At 49.5% G+C, this 22,342-nt stretch overlaps 2 protein-coding genes across 2 annotated transcripts in view; both read left to right on the top strand.

Annotated features, from left to right (window-relative positions):
• The first annotated feature begins 3 nt into the window (after nucleotides 1-3).
• The window catches only part of BAK1 (BCL2 antagonist/killer 1), a 42,225-nt gene continuing 19,886 nt past the window's right edge, over nucleotides 4-22,342 (top strand). The window contains exons 1-2 of the mRNA XM_005309355.5: nucleotides 4-144; nucleotides 16,302-16,427. Of these exons, the coding sequence (XP_005309412.1) occupies nucleotides 16,340-16,427 (88 nt within the window). The 5' untranslated portion in view covers nucleotides 4-144; nucleotides 16,302-16,339. The remainder of the gene's footprint in view (nucleotides 145-16,301; nucleotides 16,428-22,342) is intronic.
• LOC135982924 (uncharacterized) lies at nucleotides 7,392-10,100 on the top strand. Its single transcript, XM_065591661.1, has 2 exons — nucleotides 7,392-8,342; nucleotides 9,325-10,100. Exons 1-2 carry the CDS (start codon nucleotides 7,781-7,783, stop codon nucleotides 9,996-9,998), a joined length of 1,236 nt encoding a protein of 411 aa, XP_065447733.1. The 5' UTR covers nucleotides 7,392-7,780; the 3' UTR covers nucleotides 9,999-10,100.

Raw genomic sequence — 22,342 nt, 5'->3', positions numbered from 1 at the left:
CGTCCCCCCTTCCTAGGGTAAGGAAGCCGATGCAGAAGCAGGCGAGGAAGCCGGGGATGATGAACTAGGGCGCAGGGGCAGCTCCAGCCGCATCCCCCCCCCCGAGCGCTGTAAAGCCCCGGTGCAGACGGGAGGAGGAAGAGGGTGAGTACGAATCTTGCGGACGCTTCCTCCCCTCTCCCAGCCCAGCGCCCCGGGATGCAGCATCTCAGCCGCGAGCTGGACAAAGGGGAAGGGAGGGGTCCAGCCAGCTGGCGGGTGGCCCGATGTGCCCGGGGGGACAGAGCCGGTGGGGCTAGGGGAGCTGCCCCGGGGCGCCCGCTGCTCGGAGAGCCCCGGCCCGGGCAGGGGGTTGCTGCGCTGGGAAGGTGCCGGGCCTGGCACGGGCGCTGGGGTTGAGACACCGGAGCTCCCGGGATGGGGCTGGGCGCGCTCTGCCCGCAGCGTGCGGGGCCCGGGAGCGGGGCGTTGGCCTGTTTTAGTGGCGGGACGACACAGGGATAAAGCAACAGCTGCAATCTGTAGGGATCCAGCCACTGGTGCCCAGGAACTTGCGTGGCAAGGGTGCAGGGCTCCACCGTGGGGGTGCCACTCGGGCGACGCAGACCTGTGACAACTCTGGGGGCATCACTGTCATGCTGGTATTGTTTGGGGTTGGGGAGGAGGAGTGATTAGCGCAGGGGTCTGGAAAGCGTACACCGAAGGGATACCGTGTCACCGTGGGCGAGTCACCACCTATCTCCCAGCCTCCATTTCCCCACCTATAAAATGGGGATAATGCCCTGGCATTCTGAGGGTTAACTAGAAAGTGCTTGGGAATGTATAGTCCTCTGTAACTGGTCAGGACAATCAAGGGCCCTGGTCATGGAATCATAGAAGTGTAGGACTGGAAGGGACCTCGAGAAATCATCTAGTCCAGTCCCCTGCACTCAAGCCAGGACTACATAATAACTAGACCATTCCTGACAGGTGTTTGTCTAGCTTGTTCTTAAAACCCTCCAAGGATGGGGATTCCACAACCTCCCTAGGCAATTTATTCCAGTGCTTAACCCCCCTGACAGTTAGGAAGTTTTTCCTAATGTCCAACCTAAACCGCCCTTGCTGCAATTTAGGCCCATTGCTTCTTGTCCTATCCTCAGAGGTTAACAAAATACCAACGGCATGTGCTTGAATTAGGCATATGAGCAGATGAGTTAATACCATTCAAGTGCTTAATGTTAAATGTGTGAATAAGTATTTGCAAGGTCGGGGCCAAAGATTTCACTGTAAGTTGACTGCTGGAAGAGGGGGCGTGGAACCCCTTTGTTAAAATATATTCTCCGGTGTTTTATAGTCATGCCAAAGCATGACAACCTACAGCAGTGAATCGGGACAGCTCTGCAGTGTTTTCTTATAAAACAAGTAAATAAAGGTGGATTAAAGGCTTAAATACACCCAAACGATTTTTGAATTTGGATGCGTTCCTGAGTTAATGCTGCAGAAATCTGCAGTCTCCTGACTCTCTGTGTCTCTGTAGCTTTGGGCACTGTCTTCCCATGCTGAGTTACCAGACATAACCAGTCACGTGTATAGTTTTGAAATTAATGAATCATTTCAGCACCTTCCCATGTAGCAGTGCAGGGGGGCCCCCTACTACATGGGCCAGCAGCGCTCTCTGTTTAGCCTGTGCGGGCAGACAGGAAGGGAGCAGAGGGGGCGGATGTGTGGCTTTCTGTCAGAGCAGGTCCTAAAGGGGAATGGGTCAGCAGCTGTGGAGCCTGGTGACCCTAGTTTGCCAGCCCTGTGGTTGTGAGTTGTGCTTCCCGGGATAATATTAGCAGTAGGAGTATTCATTTGTAATGCAGCATTGCCCCAAGGCCCAGGGTGTTAGATGCTGTACACACACACACACTGCAGGCAAGTGTTTAGTTACCTTCCTGCCCACTGTGCATCCAGTGGTGGAATCTGCCCCAAGTTCCTTTGTGTGGGCTAAGGGCCTTGCCAAGAACATGTTTCCTTCGGGAGATATGTGCGCACTTCCTGAAACCGCGTCAGACTGTACAACACACCAATGGCAGTTTTATTGCTCCCACAGAAGAGGGTGAGCCGGCTTCTGTTCAGAGCTGCAGCTGCTAATCAGAGGGTCTCTCTGTCTCTCCTTCCCCTTCTGTGCTTCTGCGGATCCCCCCCATACCCCGTGATAGTTAATGGTTTCTAGCCGCCATGCTGGCCTTTCTCCTTAGTGCAGGGCCAGTGGCTGAATTTCCACCTCACCTTTTATTGAGGTGGGTGGGGAAGCCTCAACCGGGATTTGGTCTAGGGGAAAGGTGCTGAATGGGTTTGGTGGATGGGGAGGCAAGCGAGGGACATGCGATCCAGGAAGAACAGGAAACTCACCCGAAACCTTTAAGCAAAGTGGAGGAGCGGGAGGGGAAATGCACTCAAGGCAAAGGTCTGTTTTACTCGCCAATAAAGATAAGCTGCTTTGCCATCTCTGAGGTGCTGCTACGCCCACACGTCACTGCGGCTTTAACCCTTCGTGAAAGTAAGGGCTGGGTGAGCTGGGAGGTGATTAATACCTCGGTAGCAAGTGAAGACTAAACACAGCTCCTAGCAAACCAAAATCCTGGAGATGCTGAATAGGCGGTGAGTTATATGTGCCCGTGGTGCCCGTGCTCCACCAATATTCAGGAACATGGGCCCGGCTCTACCAATGTTAGGCTTATAGTTAATCAGAGCCATCCTGTCTATAGGACGGACCAGGGCAACCGCCCCGGGCCCTGCGCTTTGGGGGGCCCCCTGCTTCAGGGGGACATGGGGTCCAGGACAGCCTGGGAGGTTAACAGGGGGCCTGGTGCCGGCAGCAGCGAGCGACCCAGCCCCAGCCTGCCCCCCTCTGCCCTGCCCCCATTCCACCCCTTCCCCCAAGTCCCTACCCTGCCTCTTTCCAGCTTCCACTCCTGTCGCCCGAGCGACGCTGGGAGCCGGTGGGGCGGAGCAGGCTGGAGCCGAGTCGCTTGCTGCTGCTGGTGCCAGGCCCCCCACTAACCCTCCAGGCTGCCTTGTACCTCGCATCCCCCTGAAGTGTGGGGCCCCCCAAAGCGCGGGGCCCGGGGGGGTTGCCCCAGTCAGTCCTATGGATGGGACAGCTCTGCTTGGACCCGTTCTGGGCCCCACCAAAAATTACACAAACCTGGCGCCCATGGGTGCTGGGGGAATTGTACTGTCAGGTGCCCGTCCTCCAACTCGTTCCTGGCCATACTCTTTGGGCCACAAGGTGTCTGAAGCCCTTGTTCCCAGGAGCCTAGGGACCTCTTGAAAACGTGGGTGGCAGGTCCTCCTCTACTCTTTCTCAGGGCCATAGGGATTGGTCCCCATTAGATTGGTCCAACTCCAGATTAGCTTGGAAGTGGTTAAACTTGGGAGGAGAGGAGGCTCTTCTGGTGCTTGGGACCCTGGTCAGCCTAAGATTTTGTTCAGATCTTAGTCCATCCCTCTTTGTTGCTGTTGGGGAAGATGCGTGTTAGCAGCAGTTGGCTGTGGATTGTTGTTTCGAATGGGTGAGAGGCAGTTGGTAGTTCCCGATGAGTTCGAGGAATGTGACTTACACACCCCTGCATGACTTTATTGTGGTAGAGAAGAGATCTGTGTAAGAAATGTGATGTGATGGGAAAAGGCCAAAAAAAAAGAAAATAAACGGAAATTTTCCCTTCTTAGAAATGACAAGCAGAAGAGGAACCTGCCTGACAAAAGGGGCTCACTTCCTTATAAGTTTTGCAAAGGGTAAACATGAAAAATAAGAGTAAACAATTGCGTCATGAATGCAGAAATAGCATCAGTGAGGACAAGCTGAGACTAGGAATCTTTCAGATGCAGAAACCTGCTCTGCGCTAGAAGAATTCCCCCTTGCCAATGGTAGGTGTTGGGAATGAGTGCAGCTGGACTGGTATTAAACACAACTGAGCTGCAAGGGTGGACAAGCATGATGAGTGTTCAGGACTGGGCTAGAATCTATGGTTAAGACCTGCACCAAGCAAGCTGCAGGTGTTACCAGTGGTGGGTCACTCTTCGAATATGGCTAGATCCACCAACCAGCTCTGTGTTCTCCCCTACCCTTGCACCTGAACCAGAGTGACTCCAGCTCTGCTTTTCTATGATTCTATATGTAAAGTTAAACCAATCTGGAATGAGTGCAGCGGTTGGGTGTCCATTGGGTTCGATTCATTGACTTCAATTGGCCTACACAGATTTGTACCAGCTGATGATCTGGTCCTTTGTTCTTTCCAAGTCCTGTTATTTTTATTACCACAGCGTCCCTAGGAAGCTGAGTCATGGACTAGAACCCCATTCTGCTAAGTGCGGTACAAACACAGAACAAAAAGATGGTTGAGGAATTTCCCCTCAGTTTGTGTTCTTGTTTAATATTAAACTTGGGTTTAAGACGCTCTGGTCATCACACAGGTGCCAAAGTGCTTTATAAACTCCAGGTAAAATTCCGCTCTCCGATCAAGCTATAGTATGATCATGTATTGAGTATTAATGGTGTGCTTTGTTCATAGAGGGAGAGCTGATCTCTGCTACATGGAGCAGGGAATTTAGAGCATATCTACATGGGAAGTTATACCCGTGTAAGGTACGGTGTGAATTTACACCCCTGTAGTTATACTGGCAAAACTCCCCATGGGGACAGTCTAATTCTGGAGTAAGAGTGGCTTTTTCTGATTTAACTTATGTCGCTTTGGAAGCAGCTTAAACTATACTGGAAAAAGACATTTAATTACTCTGGAATTAGAGAGTCCACCTGGGGAGTTACCAGTATAACTATAGTGGTGTAATTATACTGGCCTAGTTTTACTGCTCAGTTTCTCATGTAGACAAGCCCTTACAATGTACGTCTCCCCATAGAATCATTGGACTGGAAGGGACCTTGAGAGGTCTTCTAGTCCAGTCCTCTGTACTCAAGGCAGGATTAAGTATTATCTAGACCATCCCTGACAATCTGCTCTTAAAAACCTCCAATGACGGAGATTCCACAACCTCCCTAGGCAATTTATTCCAGTGCTTAACTACCCTGACAGTTAGGAAGTTTTTCCCATTCTGCAATTGGATCTAAACTGCTGGTACAGATCTCAAAACAATGCACAAAGGAGGTCAGTTTCATTATCACTTTTTACAGATGGGGAATCTCCGGCATGGAGAGGGGACATGACTTGCCCAAGGTGAATCTGTGGCTGAGTGTGGGATAGAACACAAGTCTCCTAGTTCTGTGCTTTGTCCAATGTACCCGGCCTCCTCCCTGCCTCTCTTGTGCATTAGATGTTTCATGTATCCTGTGATCTACGGAATCTTTAAACCAGTGAGACTCCGATTGAGGGTGCATGTGGTTCTTTAATGCGTCTCCCGCGGCTCTTTGCAGCACGTGATATTAAAACACTGAGTGATTTCATGATTAACCAATCAGGATGCTTTTATTATGTTATTAACCAGTTGCAGTTGATGAAATAATAATACTTGGTCAGTCATTTTGCTGTGAGAATTATATATAAACGATTTCCCCTGTCATACTGTTTAAATATGGATATATAGTACTATATATCCATAAGAAACAATGACTTCACAGGACTGTGGCTCTTTTGGGTAACGTTGATTGCTAATTTGGCTCCTGAACCACTGATGTCCGAGTATCACTGCTTTAAACTGAGGCCCTTCAGAGGGTGCATGTTTCGGAGCAGCATCCAAGCAGCAACTAATGATGCACGAATCAATGGGAGGAATAGAAGAGGGTGTCCGTCGATACCAGCATGGTAGCTTTGCCCTGACACTCAGCGCTTGCTCAGCAGCAGTCTGCCAAGGGGCAGGCACAATCTGCAGCCTGGCCTGGGGTTTCCACTCACCAAGTCCGTCAGGATGTGCCCCCATTAGCACTAAGGGCAGGTCTACACTACAGAATTACTTCGGTATAACTATATCGCTCGGGGATGTGAAACATCCACACCCCTTGAGTGATGCCGTTATCCCCCCCTAAGCGACAGCGTAGACAGTGCAGTGTCAGTGTCAGATCTTCTCCCACCCACACAGCTAGTGCCTCTCGCAGAGGTGGATTAACTACTCCAACGGCAGAGCTCTCTACCCTCGGCGTAGCACAGCTTCATTCAAGTGCTACAGCGACGCAGCTGCATCAATGCTGCGTTTTAAGTGTAGACCTGCCGTTTGGAGAGATGAAACAAGTTACCCGTTCAGGGAGCAGTGTTAGCTGAGACCCATGCAGGAAGTTCTCCTTCCTGCCCTTTTCCAGGAGGGGAAGGAGCAAGGCCTAGACTAGTGGCTCTCAACCTTTCCAGACGACTGTATCCCTTTCAGGAGTCTGATTTGTCTTGCATATCCCCAAGTTTCACCTCAATTAAAAACTACGCGCTTACATAATCAGGCCTAAACATATAAAAGTGTCACAGCCACTAGTACTGAAACATTGCTGACTTTCTCATGTTTACCATATAATTATAAAATAAATGAATTGGAATATCAATATTGTACTTACATTTCAGTGTATAGCATATAGAGCAGGATAAACAACTCATTGCCTGTATGAAATTTTCCTTTGTACTGACTTCGCTAGGGCTTTTTATGTAGCCTGTTGTAAAACTAGGCAAATACCTGAGTGAGTTGATGTACCCCCGGAAGACCTCTGAGTACCCCAGGGGTACGCTTACCCCTGGTTGGCAACTGCTGGTCTAGACTAGAGCCAGGGAGTTGGGACTGCTGGCTTCTATTCCTCATTCTGCCAGACCCACTCTGTGATCTTGGGGAAATCACTTCCCGTCTCTGTGCCTAAGCTTCCCCATCTATAAAAGGGGGATAATGATGCTCACATGCCCTTGTGAAACACTTTGAGCACTGTATAAAAGCACCTTATAAACCTTTGTACAACTGGCTGGGGCGTGAGGGAGGTAACTGAAGGTTTTCCTCACTCAGAAGATGGGGACTCTAGATTCGAAGGCAGCCTGCTTCATTTCCACCCAAGCCCAGAGCAGAAACCAGCAGGGGGAGGTTAGTCACTCAGGATTGCAGCCAGGAGGCAGAGGGTTAGGGAGACTAGCCCTCGTGGGGGGGCGGTGAGGCCAGCCCTCCTTCCATGCTGTACTCTGAACCCCAGCTCTAATCCTCCCATCCCCTATACAGCCTTTCCCTTCTCCCTAGCCCTCTTGAAGAAGTGCTGAAAGAGAAAGCCATGGGTCCAACTGAACCACCCTCACTGGGCACATTTGAAGTTGGGGGGAAAAAAGGGGGATGGCATATAGGAAAGACCATCTGTCACCCGATGAAGTGGGCTGTAGCCCACGAAAGCTTATGCTCAAATAAATGTGTTAGTCTCTAAGGTGCCACAAGTACTCCTGTTCTTTTTGCGGATACAGGCCTGGTCTACACTAGGAGGTTATGTCGAATTTAGCAGCGTTAAATCGAATTAACCCTGCACCCGTCCACACAACAAAGCTATTTAGTTCGACATAGAGGTCTCTTAAATTCGACTTCGGTACTCCTCCCCAACGAGGGGAGTAGCGCTAAATTCGACATGGCCATGTCGAATTAGGGTAGGTGTGGATGGAAATTGACGCTAATAGCTCTGGAAGCTATCCCACAGTGCACCACTCTGTTGACGCTCTGGACAGCAGTCTGAGCTCGAATGCTCTGACCAGCCACACTGGAAAAGCCCCGGGAAAATTTGAATTCCTTTTCCTGTCTGGGCAGTTTGAATCTCATTTCCTGTTTGGACATCGTGGCGAGCTCAGCAGCACTGGCAACGATGCAGAGCTCTCCAGCAGAGATGGCCATGCAATCTCAGAATAGAAAGAGGGCCCCAGCATGGACTGATCGGGAAGTCTTGGATCTGATCGCTGTGTGGGGCGATGAGTCTGTGCTTTCGGAGCTGCGATCAAAAAGACGGAATGCAAAGATCTATGAGAAGATCTCAAAAGCCATGACAGAGAGAGGATACAGCCAGGATGCAATGCAGTGCCACGTGAAAATCAAGGAGCTGAGACAAGGGTACCAGAAGACCAAAGAGGCAAACGGACGCTCCGGATCCCAGCCCCAGACATGCCGTTTCTACAAGGCACTGCATTCCATCCTAGGTGCGGCCGCCACCACTACCCCACCACTGACCGTGGACTCTGAGGATGGGATATTGTCGACGCCCGCTTCCTCGGAGATGGTAGTGGATGGGGAAGATGAGGACGAGGCAGTTGACAGCGCTTACAATGCTGATTTCCCAAACAGCCAGGATCTCTTCATCACCCTCACAGAGATCCCCTACCAACCGTCCCCAGGAGTTAACCCGGACCCAGAATCAGAGGAAGGATCAGCCGGTAAGTGTTTTAAACGTGTAAACATTTATTTTGAACAGAACATTAATATTAACTGTGGGTTTTTCATGATTAGATTGTCCTAGGCACTTAAAGTTTTAGTCTTTCGCAGTGCAACTGCTGCAAAAAAATCAAACAATGTCCGGTTTCTCTTGATTGGTTTGCCCTAGGCGCTCTACTGTTTAGTCCTTGCCAGTGCAGCTACAGTAAAATTTGGTCTATATGTCCGGGGATAGAGCAGAAATCCTCATGGGACATCTCCATGAAGCTCTCCTGGAGGTAATTGGAAAGCCTTTGCATGAGGTTCCTTAGGAGAGCGGCCTTGTTGTGTCCTCCGTAGTATGAAACGTTTCCGCACCAGGCTATCATCAAGTACTCCGGTATCATTGCCTTGCACAGCATGGCGGCATAGGGCCCTGGTCTTTGCAGGCTTTCACGAAGCATGCGTTCTTTATCGCTGTCTGAAATCCTCATCAGAGTGATGTCGCTCATGGTCACCTGCTTTGAATTAGGGGAATGTTAGTATTGGGACGGCTTGCCTGTTCCTTTACAGAACTGCAATCAGCAGTTTACAGCCAGGCGGTGGAGGCGGGAGTGGGGCAGCATAGAGGGATCTTTCCCGGGGACAGCCACGAGGGGGTGGGACAGGGGCACAGTTCATGCTTGCCAGATTGCTGGCAGCAGGAACTGGCCAACGCTAGGAGCATTGCTTTGAACGTGAAAGTAGGGCAGTGGTGTTATTAAAGTTTTAAGCTTCCACAAGTCTACGGCCTTACCATGTCAGCCTGCTACCCAAATTCCGCTGTCCTGTTCCGCTTCTGTGATCTGCACTGCAAGACCCCAGGGACTGAATGCGAAGGCCGAAAATTCGACCTTGTCCTGAGTGCGCATGTGATAGGTGCTGTGAATGGTCTTGTTCACAGAGAAAGACTATTTTCTTTGTTCACCAAAAAATTTATCTTTCTGAGGAATTCCCATCCCACAGCTGTGACTGTCTCCCGACCTACCCGGTCATCAGACTCCCAGAGGCTGGCGCAGATTAGGCGTAGAAAGAAAAGGACACGGGACGACATGTTCTCAGAACTTATGGGCTGCTCCCGAGCCGAGGCAACCCAGCAGACCCAATGGAGGGAGAACATGTCCCAATACCAGCGAGGACACAGCGAACGGGAGGAGAGGTGGCGGCAGGAAGACCAGCAGGCGACTCAAACGCTGCTTGGACTAATGAGGGAGCAAATGGACACGCTCTGGCGCCTTGTGGATGTTCTGCAGGACCGGAGGCAGGAGGACAGAGCCCCGTTGCAGTCTATCTGTAACCACTGTCCCCCGCCACAAAGTCCCATATCCCCTCACCCAAAATACCAAGAAGGAGGGGCTGCAGAGTCCGTGAAAACTGTCACTCTACCCCTGCAGAGTGCTCAAGTACCAGAAGGCTGTCATTCCCCAAAATTTGAGAAGTCCTTTCCTTCCCGCCTCACCCAAGCCCCCATCCCAGTTTCATCCCCTAACTGTCTAGTTGCTAATAAAAAATACGTTTCTGTTAATTACTGTTTCCATCCTGTTTTTTTAGAGGACAGTCTGTTTGAAGGGGGGGAAGGGGGTTGGTACAGACACGGGGGCAGGTTCAGCAGCAGGTCACACACACAGTGCAGTCACTAGGCACCCTGGTCAGTCTGGGAGGTGGTTTTCATTTTCTGTGGGGGGGGGCTATGTGACTTTGTGGCGGGGGAGGGCGGTTAGAGATCTTATGCAGCGGTCCTTATCCTGGATCACAGAGCCATGCAGCAGGGGATCTGTAACCGTCCTCCCCCTGCCACAAAGTCACATAGCCCCCACACACAGAGTCCAGAACAGGAGGGGTGGCAGGCTCCGTTGAATCAGTCCACCAGTGCCGACCACTGTAGAAGCAGGAGCCTGTCATTCCTCGAGTTTAGAAGCGTCCTTTGCATCACTACACTACACCCGCTCCCCACCACAGTCTGCGTCCCAGTTTCAACACTTTACCGTGAAAACAGTAATAAAGAAAACGTTGTTCATTAACAAATTTTCAGTGATTTTATTTTTAAACGTGGGTTGGAAGGGGGTGAACGGGGTATGAAACTGGAGAGGATAGTGAACATTCACTGGGTAAAGAAACGGGGGCAGGTTCAGCTTCTCTGTAAACAAACTAAATAGTCACAGGTTACCCTGCTCAATCAGGAACCTAGCTTTCAAAGCCTCCCGGATGCACAGTGCGTCCCGCTGGGCTCTTCTAATCACACGGCTGTCTGGCTGGGCGTAATCAGCAGCCAGGCGACTTGCCTCAACCTCCCACCCCACCATAAAGATCTCCCCCTTGCTCTCACAGAGATTGTGGAGCACACAGCAAGCTGCAATAACAATGGGGATATTGGTTTCGCTGAGATCAGAGCGAGTCAGTAAGCTTCTCCATCTCCCCTTGAGACGTCCAAAAGCACACTCCACCACCATTCTGCACTTGCTCAGCCGGTAGTTGAAGAGTTCCTTTTCAGTGTCCAGGGCGCCTGTATAGGGCTTCATAAGCCAGGGCATTAGCGGGTAGGCTGGGTCCCCGAGGATCACTATAGGCATCTCCACAGCCCCAACAGTTATTTTGTGGTCCGGGAAGTAAATACCTTCCTGCAGCCGTCTAAAAAGACCAGAGTTCCTGAAAACACGAGCGTCATGAACCTTGCCCGGCCATCCGACGTTCATGTTGGTAAAACGTCCCCTATGGTCCACCAGTGCTTGCAGCACCATTGAAAAGTAGCCCTTTCGGTTAATGTACTGGCTGGCCTGGTGGTCTGGTCCCAAGATAGGGATGTGAGTTCCATCTATAGCCCCACCGCAGTTTGGGAATCCCATCGCGGCGAAGCCATCTATGATGACCTCCACGTTTCCCAGGGTCACTACCTTTGACAGCAGTACATCAACGATTGCGTTGGCTACTTGCATCACAACAACCCCTACAGTAGATTTGCCCATGCCAAAGTGGTTCGCGACTGACCGGTAGCTGTCTGGTGTTGCAAGCTTCCAGAGGGCTATGGCCACTCGCTTCTGGACAGTCAGGGCTGCTCGCATCCGGGTGTCCTTGCGCTTCAGGACAGGGGACAGCAACTCACAAAGTTCAAGGAAAGTTCCCTTCCGCATGCGAAAGTTTCTCAGCCACTGGGATTCATCCCAGACCTGCAGCACTATGCGGTCCCACCAGTCCGTGCTTGTTTCACGTGCCCAGAATCGCTGTTCCACGGCATCAACATGACCCAGTGCCACCATGATGTCCACGGCGCGGGGTTCCGTGCTTTGTGACAGGTCTGTGCCACTCTCAGACTTCATGTCCTTATCGCGCTGCCGTAGCCTCCTCGCCCGATTTCTCAGCATCTGCCTCTGGAAAAGGTGGCTGATAAGGTGCGAGGTGTTGACAGCGGCCACAACTGCAGCGATGGTCGCAGCGGGCTCCATGCTCACAGTGCTGTGGCGTCCGCGGTGTCACTTAGCAGAAAAGTGCGCGAACTGATTGCCCGCCGGCGCTTTCAGGGAGGGAGGGCGGGAGTGACGGTTGGATGACGACAGTTACCCAAAACCACCCTCGACACATTTTTTTCCCCAGCAGGCATTGGGGGCTCGACCCAGAATTCCAATGGGCAGCGGGGATTGCAGGAACTGTGGGATAGCTGACCACAGTGCACCGCTTCCAATGTCGACGCTTGCCCCGTTAGTGTGGACTCACACAGTCGAATTACTGTCCTTAGTGTGGATACACACGTTCGACTTTGTAATATCGATTCCACATATTCGATTTAAGTGAAATCGAACTACTCTCGTAGTGTAGACATACCCACAGACTAACACGGGTGCTACTCTGAAACCAGTCACCCTACAGCAGTGGTTCCCAAACTGGGGTTCACGAAGTGTTACAGGGGGTTCTTGGGAAAAAATTCCCTAATGGCGGACAGAGCTGTCCATAGGGACCCCGGGCAGTACGGGGCCAGCAGCCTGGAGCCTCTGGATTTCCAAGAGCTAAGCAGATCTATCACACGGAGGGGATTTAAACTTCAAAACTCCTTATAAGAAATGGAAAGGGAGGTGGATATTTTTTGCTGTTTTTAAAATAAATAGGCAGCTAGTATTGTTTTTAAAATTATTATGAAGAACAAGTTTAAGCTTTGTTGTAACATGCGTTGTTAGCCTGGACTGCTCAAGACCTGAATGGTTGTGTAGCAGGAACTCTTTGAGTTGGCTTCTTAAATACCTTTATGCTGTTTCACATCTGATACTCCTTGATGAAACATAGGAGCCTTGTCTTCTAACAGGCTTATTCAAAGTGATACAAGCTACGAAAGTGAGATCTTGGAAGAGTGTTGCTGTTTTCATAATGTAATAAAAATACTGTAATGATGATAAATAATAATTGATAATAAATAGTGTGTAATAAGCATGTCATAAAGACACATTTTATATTTCCAAGATCACTGCTTTTTATCATTTATACTCAGGTAAAGGAGAAAATCCCTGGAAATATTCATTTTTAGGAGGGGATTCATGAGACTTGACATTTTAGTGAAAGGGGTTCACAAGTTGTTAAAGTTTGGGAACCACTGCCCTACAGGCACAGTCCAAATCTTCTGTTTGTTCCCAAGGCACCTAGCAAGGAGTACCTGTCAGCTGGCATTGTCTTCTGAGCATTGAGATGCAAATGAGCATTCAGCAATTTCCTAAGCCCTGTTGATAAGTAAGCTTTGCATCCCCTTAGGTCCCACCTCCCCCCACCATTGGCACCTTGTTGAGGTGAATGATGGATTGTATTTCACACCTCTGTTGTTGGACTTCTGCCTCTGGAGACAATATTCTGTAAGGCTTGGAAAACAGGGTCATAGCCCTGGACTGGCTATGCACAGCATCTAATTGTGGCAGTGCATCGTTATCCAACCTGTTTAAGGGCACCCACCAAAACTAAGTAACTTAATTTTACATGGCTAACCAATACCAGACAGAAATAACCAATATAATATTCATTATTAATTGAGGTACAGTACAACTTACACTAGGCCACACTGCCTTCCCAAATGTTGATGTTCAGCTATTGTATGCCTCAAATATCAGGGGGTAGCTGTGTTAGTTTGTATCCACAAAAACAACGAGGAGTCCGGTGGCACCTTAAAGATGCCTCGGTAGCTCCATTGAAGACACTGCAACCTTGATTTACAGCCACTGAGAATCTGGCCCAGGAGTGTGTACTAGTGCTGTAGTTCACAGACTTTATTGTTCACATGACACCTTCCTGAAGAACTGATGTTTGAAGTCCCACCTGCACATTAATCCTTTTTGTGTCCTCTTGGTTTAGGTCTTAATAGGGTTAATTAAGATATTTAGAGACACTTAGTCAAATAAGTTTTGTATGTGGCTGGTGAAGATCTGCCTGGGGGAATTAGAAGAGAAGGCAGTTTGGCTAGGGGAGTCCCTTTGGGAGGGTTAGAGGACGTGAGGTTTAGAGCACGTTGGGGAGTTTTTCACCGAAACGCTGTGATGTTTTCTAACAAAAATGTGTCAAAAACCCAAGACTTGTCACAGCAACGTAGAAGTTTCTAGGTCCAGGAAGGAATTTCTGATAAAATTAGGGAGCGGGGGTGGGAGGAGGATGGAGGGGGGGAATCACAAACTTGAACTAGGATTGCCCATGGCCCAGTGAGTGCCCTAACCACTATGCTGTTGGCTGTTTTAGGGCGGGTGAGTCACTTTTATTTATTTACTGTAGTTATTATTTTGCAAACAAGTTCAGTTTGGAGGAAAGTTTTGAAATCCTGGAAAGATGGAAAAAACACGTCCTGCCCAGGTCTAATGAGGTGTGTGTGTAACTCGGTTATTCTCCAGCAGTGTGTAAGTGTAAGTGTGAATGGGCAGGGAAGGCTTAGGCCATGGCTACACTACGAGGCTTTTAGCGACATGGCTGTGCCACTAAAAGGCACGCGGTGTAGCTGCTGTTTGTCGGCAGGGCGCTTTTTGTCGGTAAAACTTTTGTCGTTCTAGGTGGGATGTTTTGTTAAATACCCCTGAATGACAAAAGTTTTGCCATCGAAGTGCCAGTGTAGACAAAGCCTCAGAGGGGAGCTAGGGAGGTGGGGGAATGTTGGGAAGGCTCCCAGTTCCCTGCCCAGGGAGCCTTGCCAGTCCCACTAAACACCCTGGCCTCTTAGAAGAATCTTTCTGACAGGCCTTCTGCAGTGGACTCACAACTCTTTCCTCTTGGTTAAGGAATCCCACAACCTGCCTCCTTGGGGTGGGCTGTGAATCAGGCAGGCTTCCCCAGCCCACTAGTCTCTAGTGGTTCTAGTTCCCAGCCCAGGGAGCCTCTCTCCTGACCTGATGCTCCCCTGTAATTCTCCTCTTCAGTCTGTCTGCCTCTCTCCTCCTGGGGGTCATCTGACACCTGGGTTTGTCATCTGACACCTGTCCTTGTTCATATTAAGGAGGTAGACACCTGATCAACACCTTTTTCCTCCTCTCCCCCCCCCCCCCGCTTTCTCAGTTAGTCTTCCGCTCCCCTGAATATCTTGCCTAAAAGGGGCCATGTCATGGAACAGGCCTCTGTCCCAGTACCGCTTCCAGGGACTGACAACCCTGATACAATGTACCACTTCCAACAAGCTCATGTGCCACCAGTGGTACATGAACCACAGTTTGGAAACCCCTGCACTGAGCAGGCGACTAGGAACTAGCTGTGTTTTCTTCCCAGCCCTGAAATCAACTCATCACGCAAGTTCAGGCAAGCCCTCTCCGTGACTCAGTTTCCCCCACTGCAAAAGCTGAGTGAATACCTGCCTGGCAGGCAGGTTCATAAAGTGTTGATAAAGAACTGTATACATGCTAAGCATTGTGATTAGAGATTTGCACTAGATATAAAATTTGGGCCTGGGTTTAGGATGACTGGGCAGTCAGGGATTTGGGTTCTAATGAATTTTTAATCATAGTTATTTTTTTAAGGGCATCTATGAGATGACGAACAGGAGGAAATAGTAGCTCCGGAATAAAGAGAAATGGGGAACTAATAAGACCCAGGATAGGCATACTGTTTGGGTGCACTTGAGAGGCGAAAACAGCTCAAACCTCTCCTGGCGATACAATGGCCATCTCTACACTAGGACACTGAACCAGTTCAGTGCATCCCAGCTGGTTGTGCAGAATCATTTTAAGAGCTTGCTCTGCATCTGCGCTCGCACCGCTCTAGATCGTCACGGTTGCAGTGCCTTCTGGGAAACTGTCCCCCCAGTTTCTGCGGCACAGCTCCCCAAAAGCAATGCATTGCAGCAGATTTTGAAAGGTCACCAGTGCGCTAGACGTAGGACTGTTGGAACCAGTTGTGGTACGACACCAGTGACCTCCATCCACGCTGGGACTAAATGGTACAGACTGGAATGGTAACTAGCCTCGCTGAAGGCAAGTTCAGTCCAGACGGTATCGGGTGAGCATGCAGCCTGTGGAGGAGCACCTTTGTGTGTGGTCGTGAAGTGCTTCACCAGAGTGCTAGGGGGATCTCATTGTCCTGAGCATGATAAACACTCGTGGCATGGGAGTGATCCTATAGATGGAGGAGGAGCCTGAGGATGTGTTGGAGGGAACTAATGCTATCCAGCCAGAGAGATCGGAGGAACCTTGGTGTGGGTGGGGATTTGAGAGTGGGATAGGGAGGGGAGGAGCCAGGAGGCTGTCAGATGTGCAGAGATAAAGGAGGGCGGGAGGCAAAGTGCTAAGAGGAGAAACTCTAAAGAAGAATTATCTTGGGGCCTAAGACTGTCCCTGGAGGTGTGTAAGGATCCAAGGCCACAGAACAGACCTTGAGTCTCCAGTTGTCTCCTCTGGCATCACCAGACTGGTCATAGCTTGCAGCTCCCCAGAGCCCTTCCCTGAGCAATCTGGTTCAGCGTCCTGCCTTGTTCACCCTGCCTTCCCTTGTTTCTCCCTCTGCAGGGTAAAGTTGATCCCCTCTCCCCAAGCTCCCCTCCACCATGGCCTCTGGGAACAGCAGCGACCCACCAGACCGTCATCGGCACAGGGCCAGAGAGGGGCGTAGACCGTCGCTGAGGCTCAATTCAGGTAACAAGGTCTCTATTACGAACTGGGGTTTAACGTGTCTCTTTTAAATTCCTTTCTGTTTTGATTACAATTCTTGTATCCTGTCAGGTTCCTTTAAAAAGGGGAGGGGGAGAAGTACATGGGCTGGTCAAGGTTTAATCTCTGGGGACTTGGTTTCAAGTCTGTGGCAACACCAGCCAAGTCTTTGCTCAGGAGATGCTCGGCGCTGAGTTAGTATCTAGTGGTGCAGATCAGGACTGAGGTGCACTGGTGGAGCGTGTGTGTCTCTGTCTGCCTGTTGTCTGCCCAGTTTGGAATACTAGAGAGCTGCAGGACAGAAGTGAGATGCACCGGCAGAGCAGTGTATGTGTGTATGGGGGAGGGAGTCCAGGACTGGAATACCAGAGGACTGCAGGACAGAAGTGAGATGCACCGGCAGAGCAGTGTATGTGTGTATGGGGGAGGGAGTCCAGGACTGGAATAGCAAAGGGAGCTGCAGCAGGTCAGGACTGAAGTGTGTTGGTGGAGTTTGGGGGGGCGGGGAGGGGGCAGGGCTGCAATAGCGGTGGGATGCAGAGGATTGAGGTGCAATGGCAGAGTGATGGGTGGGAAGCTTGCACAGCACTTGCCTAGCTTCATTGCCATTATCTCCTCCCATCCATATAGGCAAATGTACTCCATGTTAAAGAGACCTGAGCCAGGCCAGGCAATGCTTAATGGCAGCGCAGTTGAGTTGAGGCTGAGAACGTCAGCTGTTGGGTAATGATGACTTTCCAAAATGTGGCTTGGCAATATCCGCATTGGCAAATTTATGGGGCAAAACATTGAAAATGTTCTGAGAACAGAGACCAAAACAAATCGAAAGGATCTGCTCCTCATTTCTGTCCCAAATGGACAGAATTCCTCTGCGCTGCCACCTTTTAAGCATGGGTGACGCTTTAACCTGTTTTACAGGTAGACTTGTCCATGAGCATGAGTCACTGCAGCTCTGTCAATAACACCACTTCAGTAACTACACCTAACTGTTTATGCAGTTCAGATCCAGCTCAGAGCTGTTTCACTGTCACGATTATATTATTATTTGCATTGCGGTAGCATCTGGAGGCCCAGCTAGGTTCAGAACCCCATTGTTCTGTGTGCTGGACAAATGCATAACAAGACAGTCCCTGCCTTATCGAAGCTTGTAAGGTATTAAAATAAAATAAAATAAATCAGGGCAGTCCTTATGCAGAGCACGCATTGGAGCTAGTGGGATTTTGCTTGAATAACAATTGTAGAATCAGGCTGTAAACTATAACCACGTGTGTTATATACACACACCCACCCACACACACGCAATCTGAGTGGGATTCAGTGTTGGCCTCGCTCTGCTCCCAGTGAAGTCAAGAGGAAGCTCTGTCTCTATGTACATCCAGATATAACTTAGTGTTTGAAGTTAACCTAAGTTCCCGTCTCAGGCAAAAACTGCATTGACGTCAATGGAAATGGAGCAATGTGTCTCCCTCAGAGACATGCTGTGGGGTTGCTGGGTGAATGAAAGCTTTAGCAACTGGTTTGATTTAATTTTCTGGGTTCTGATTTTCCTTCATGGTTCTTTGTCCATTTTTCTTTTGCTGTTGGTAGGGAGCTAAGGGATTTATCTGCTGCTCAGGAAAAAAAAAGTTCTCCCCCCAGAGGATCATTCTGAATTATTCCTGCACTACCAAATGTCTCTTAGGGGATGAACAGGGCTCCACCATCTTTGCCTATCCTGGGTTGCTCCTGGCATGTCCCCTATGTTGTTAAAGCATCACTGGTTCCTTAAAAAAGGCAAAAGAACTGAATTTGCTACACAAGAGGAACAAGCTAGGAAATATGGAAAGGATCCTGTGTAAATGGGAGCAAGATATAGTACCAGGAAGAAGGATGGTCCAGTGGTTAGAGCATTAACCTAGGAGTCCAGAGACCTAGGATTGATTGCCTGCCCTGCCTAGACTTTGGAAAAGTATCTTAGTCCCTCTGTGTCACAATAGGGTAATAGCTAACACAATAGCACTTGCCTACCTCAGAGGGTTGTTGCTAGGATAAATATAGTAAAAACTGTGAGGTGCCCAAATATTATGGTAATAGTGGCTTAGACAGATTAACTAGCACTCTGAGAATTAGCACTAGGTTCTGTTGTGTCCTTGGGAGGATTATATGTGCACTCTTTCCTCTCTTTTCTTTCAATTCCCCTAAGGAAATGATTGAAGAAAACGTTGTTTGTATAGTATTATTTAGCACCTATATGGAAAACTCCTATATGGAGTTCTCAAAGCACTTTACCAAGGAAGGTAAGTATCCTTATCAGCTATGCAATTTGCTGGACCCCATCTAAACAAAGTGGGAATTGTTTGTTCTCAAACTGTCTGAAGTTCCTAATTTATGTCTGTCTATTTTAATACTAGCTCAGTAATATACATATAATAATGATTGCAGGATCGGGTCCTTCATTTATATACTTTTTAAGTCTTGGCAATAGGACCTTGCACTGAATATGAAATGATCTGTATAAATAGTTGTTATCGTGGCATTGTTGTCAGACTTGCAATGACTCAATGACTTCCCCATTTACAAGGCCACCTGCAGAAAGGTTAAAAAGAGATGATGACCTTGTGTTCAAATCAGGGTTAATATTCTCCTGAATTCTATAGGCTTGGGACCAAAACCCAAACAGGATTTTCTATCTGTTTCTTCCAGCCCTGCAAATCAGATTGCTGACACACAAAATAGGGATGTTCTGTAGGATTTTCCCACCAAGTTATATTTATACTCCATAGATATAACCAGTGGGAAGTCAAATGAAATAAGGAATATACCCTAAATGAATCAATTCAATTGATGCACCATCAGGCAGCAGTGTGGAAGATCAAAGCTCCGATCTTGACTCAAAGGGCTTCTGCAGTCCCATGGCTAAGGTATCACCTTAGATTTTGGGGATGGGAGCACCACAGCAGCCCATAGTATGCAAGTGGTGCAGCAATCTGTATCAATAGTTAAGGTCTGGGGAGGCACTGGTGTCTAGGGGCTAAAACAGGAAACCAGGACGCTGCCAAAACCGTGTGGGGCCCTGAGCAAGTCACAGCTCTGTGCAAGGGGTGGCTTTTCCCCTTGACCAGAGGCTGTTTGTCAAATCCGCATTTAAATGTACCCAGGGAGCCTTTGACATTAGCACCTCGTTAGAGCAATAGGGGCTAGAGATGGCTTTTCTGTAGATACAGCTATAACTTAGCTAGAGGGAGCCTGAGTGACTAGGTCATGAACATTACTATTAATCATGTTTATTATGCTAGTGCCTAAGGGACAGCCAAGAATGGGGGTGGGGGGAGGGCATTGTGCTAGGAGCTCTAGAAACAGAGTAGCAGACGGTTCTGAGCGGTTTACAGTCTAAGCAGACACAACAGACAGGTGGGCGAACGGGCAGAACACACAAGCAGAGCGAACCATGTGATGGCAGCAAATTGCATGTTAATTCCATTGGAGGGGGGGATACTTAGGAGGAGATCAGCTAAATGGAAGGAAAAGGAAGGGAAAGGGGTGAAGAGGATCGGGCAGGGGAAAAGAGGGTAAGAGGGGCAGGTGTGGTGTGAAGCTAAGGGGGAGGGAGCAGGTTGGAGCGAGCAGCACAGGGCAGAGAAAGTCCAGTCTAAACTATAGACTGTTCCCCGATTCACAGGACTGGCCCCGCCATGGAAGGAGGTGGGAATTTTTTTAATGAAAGCTGTTGGCTCCTATAGAAAGCAATGGAAAATGCAGGAAGAGGCCAGGCTGGCTAGGTCTGTTCCTATCTGGTCATTTTTGTGACTGTGAGACAGGCTGATCCATAACAGCTTGCACTGCTTGTGACTGCCGGGTGGGACACAGGGTTTGGGAATGAACCAGTCACCTTGCAAAGGCGGAAATGCCAGCCAACGGTCAGTATAATCTAACCGTTTTGCCTCAGAGGTCGGAATGATTGATCAGAAATCCAATCCGCCATAGATCCACCTGGAAGCATCGTGTTGTGGGTACAGCACAGGGCTGAGAGTTAGGACTTCTGGGTTCTGGCCATGGCTTTGACACCAAATTGCTGTATGGCCTTGGGCAAATCACCTGACCTCTTTGTGCCTCAGTTTTTTCATCTGTAAAATGAAGGTAATATGCAAACCATTGGGAGAGGTGAGGCATAACTCATTAATGTCTGTAACACCCTTTGGGATCCTTGGATGGAAGGGGCTATTCTTATCTAGTCTGGCATCCTACCTCCAGGAATAGTCAAGACCTGATGCTTCAGATGTGGTGGTTGAAGCCTACCCATACCTGGGTCTAGAAAGACCATTTACAAGTGGTTGGAAAATACCCCCAATACCCATCCTTCACGTGACCATGCTGTGGAAACCAGTTTCAGGGCGATGATCCTGCTTATGCGTAAGGCTAAGATTTAGTCATGGTATTTTTAATAAAAGTCATGGACAAGCCGTGGGCTATAAACAAAAATTCACGGCCTGTGACCTGTCCATGACTTTTACTATAAATATCCCTGACTAAATCTTAGCTGCTCAGCGGGATCCCGGGGACCAACAGCTGGCCCCTGCTCTGGTGGCGGGTGCTGACTACCCCTGGCCTCCCGCTGCTCCGAGGCCCCCAGAGACCACTGCTCAGGCAGCCTCCAGGACCACTCAGGGTGGCTGGCCCCGGGACGGCCCTGGGGTCAGCCACACTGGCTGCTGCAGCAGTCATGGATGTCCCGGAAAGTCATGGAATCCGTGACTTCTGTGACAGTCTCGCAGCCTTATTTATGAGCCATCTGATGGTCCCTTCTTTTTCTTAGCCTGCGAAGGATAGCAAAATAGGTCTGGAGTGGATGGAGGTCTGTTGCTGGGCAAAGGAGAGAGATCTGGCCAAGGTGTCAGCACTGTGGAGCTAGCTATCCCTTCCCTCCCCCGCCCCAGCTCTCTGAGGCACAAGCAAGCAAGTTATTTCTGTCCTGTCAATAGGGGAAGCAGCATGTCCAGGCAAGATTTACGGGGCCCATCTACTACTGTGCTGTAATACAACCAATTTCCCCCTCCCCCAGGCCGTGCACCCCACGCTACGTCCAAGCGCTCTGCAGCAATATTAATGCATGTTGTTTCCTGTGTCGGTTTGTTCTGCGGTGAACTCACTTGGCAGAGGCAAACGAGTAAACACTTAGCACCTACCTCAGCGCAAGGGGAAGTGACCTGCCTGAGTCAGAGGCCGCGTGGGGACTGAAAAATATCCACCCAAAACCGAAATCAAATGTTGAGCAGAGCAAGTTGAGCCTTCGGGCTACAGCCCCAGCGCTTTGCTTACTCCTTGCTGTGAAGTTCTGTGCCAGCCTGACAGCTCTGGAGAAGGATGACCTCCAGTCATCCCTTATGCAAGATTGTCCCGCATTGCCATGCCAGCATGAGGAATCTCCTCTAGGGTGAGAAGATGGATCAGTCGCCATGGCTCATTCAATCCCTGGCCTCTGCTGAGATTGCCCCTGATCAGGACTCAGCTAGTCCCCCTGGTGGGTGGTGGGTTTTATGATGAGGACGCTTGTCCACTGGGAACTGAACTGAGACCCACCAAATTCATTTCACACAGACCATCGCACATCTGTCATTTGGCAGCTATTTTAAATTACTGTTGATGTGGGCTAGAGTCAATCTTTCACCTCCACATTACATTCCCAGCCCCCTGAGCTATCTAGTTCCCTTGGTGTGGTGCAGATTTCTAAAAAGCGGAGTTTGAAAATCACAGCGATGGTTTTAAGATATCAAGACGCAGCAAATATTGTCCAAACTTCTGCTGCCCCACCAAGGGAGAGCCGGCATACAGGGGAAACTTCCCCTTGTGGCAAAGACAATTTGGCAATCGCTCACTAACATAGCTAGGCCAGAAGAGACTGTTCCATCCAGTACATTGGAAGG

The sequence above is a fragment of the Chrysemys picta genome, chromosome 4, assembly GCF_011386835.1.
Source record: "Chrysemys picta bellii isolate R12L10 chromosome 4, ASM1138683v2, whole genome shotgun sequence".
Lineage (NCBI taxonomy): Eukaryota > Metazoa > Chordata > Testudines > Emydidae > Chrysemys > Chrysemys picta.
This window is presented reverse-complemented; position numbering and strand designations above follow the sequence as displayed.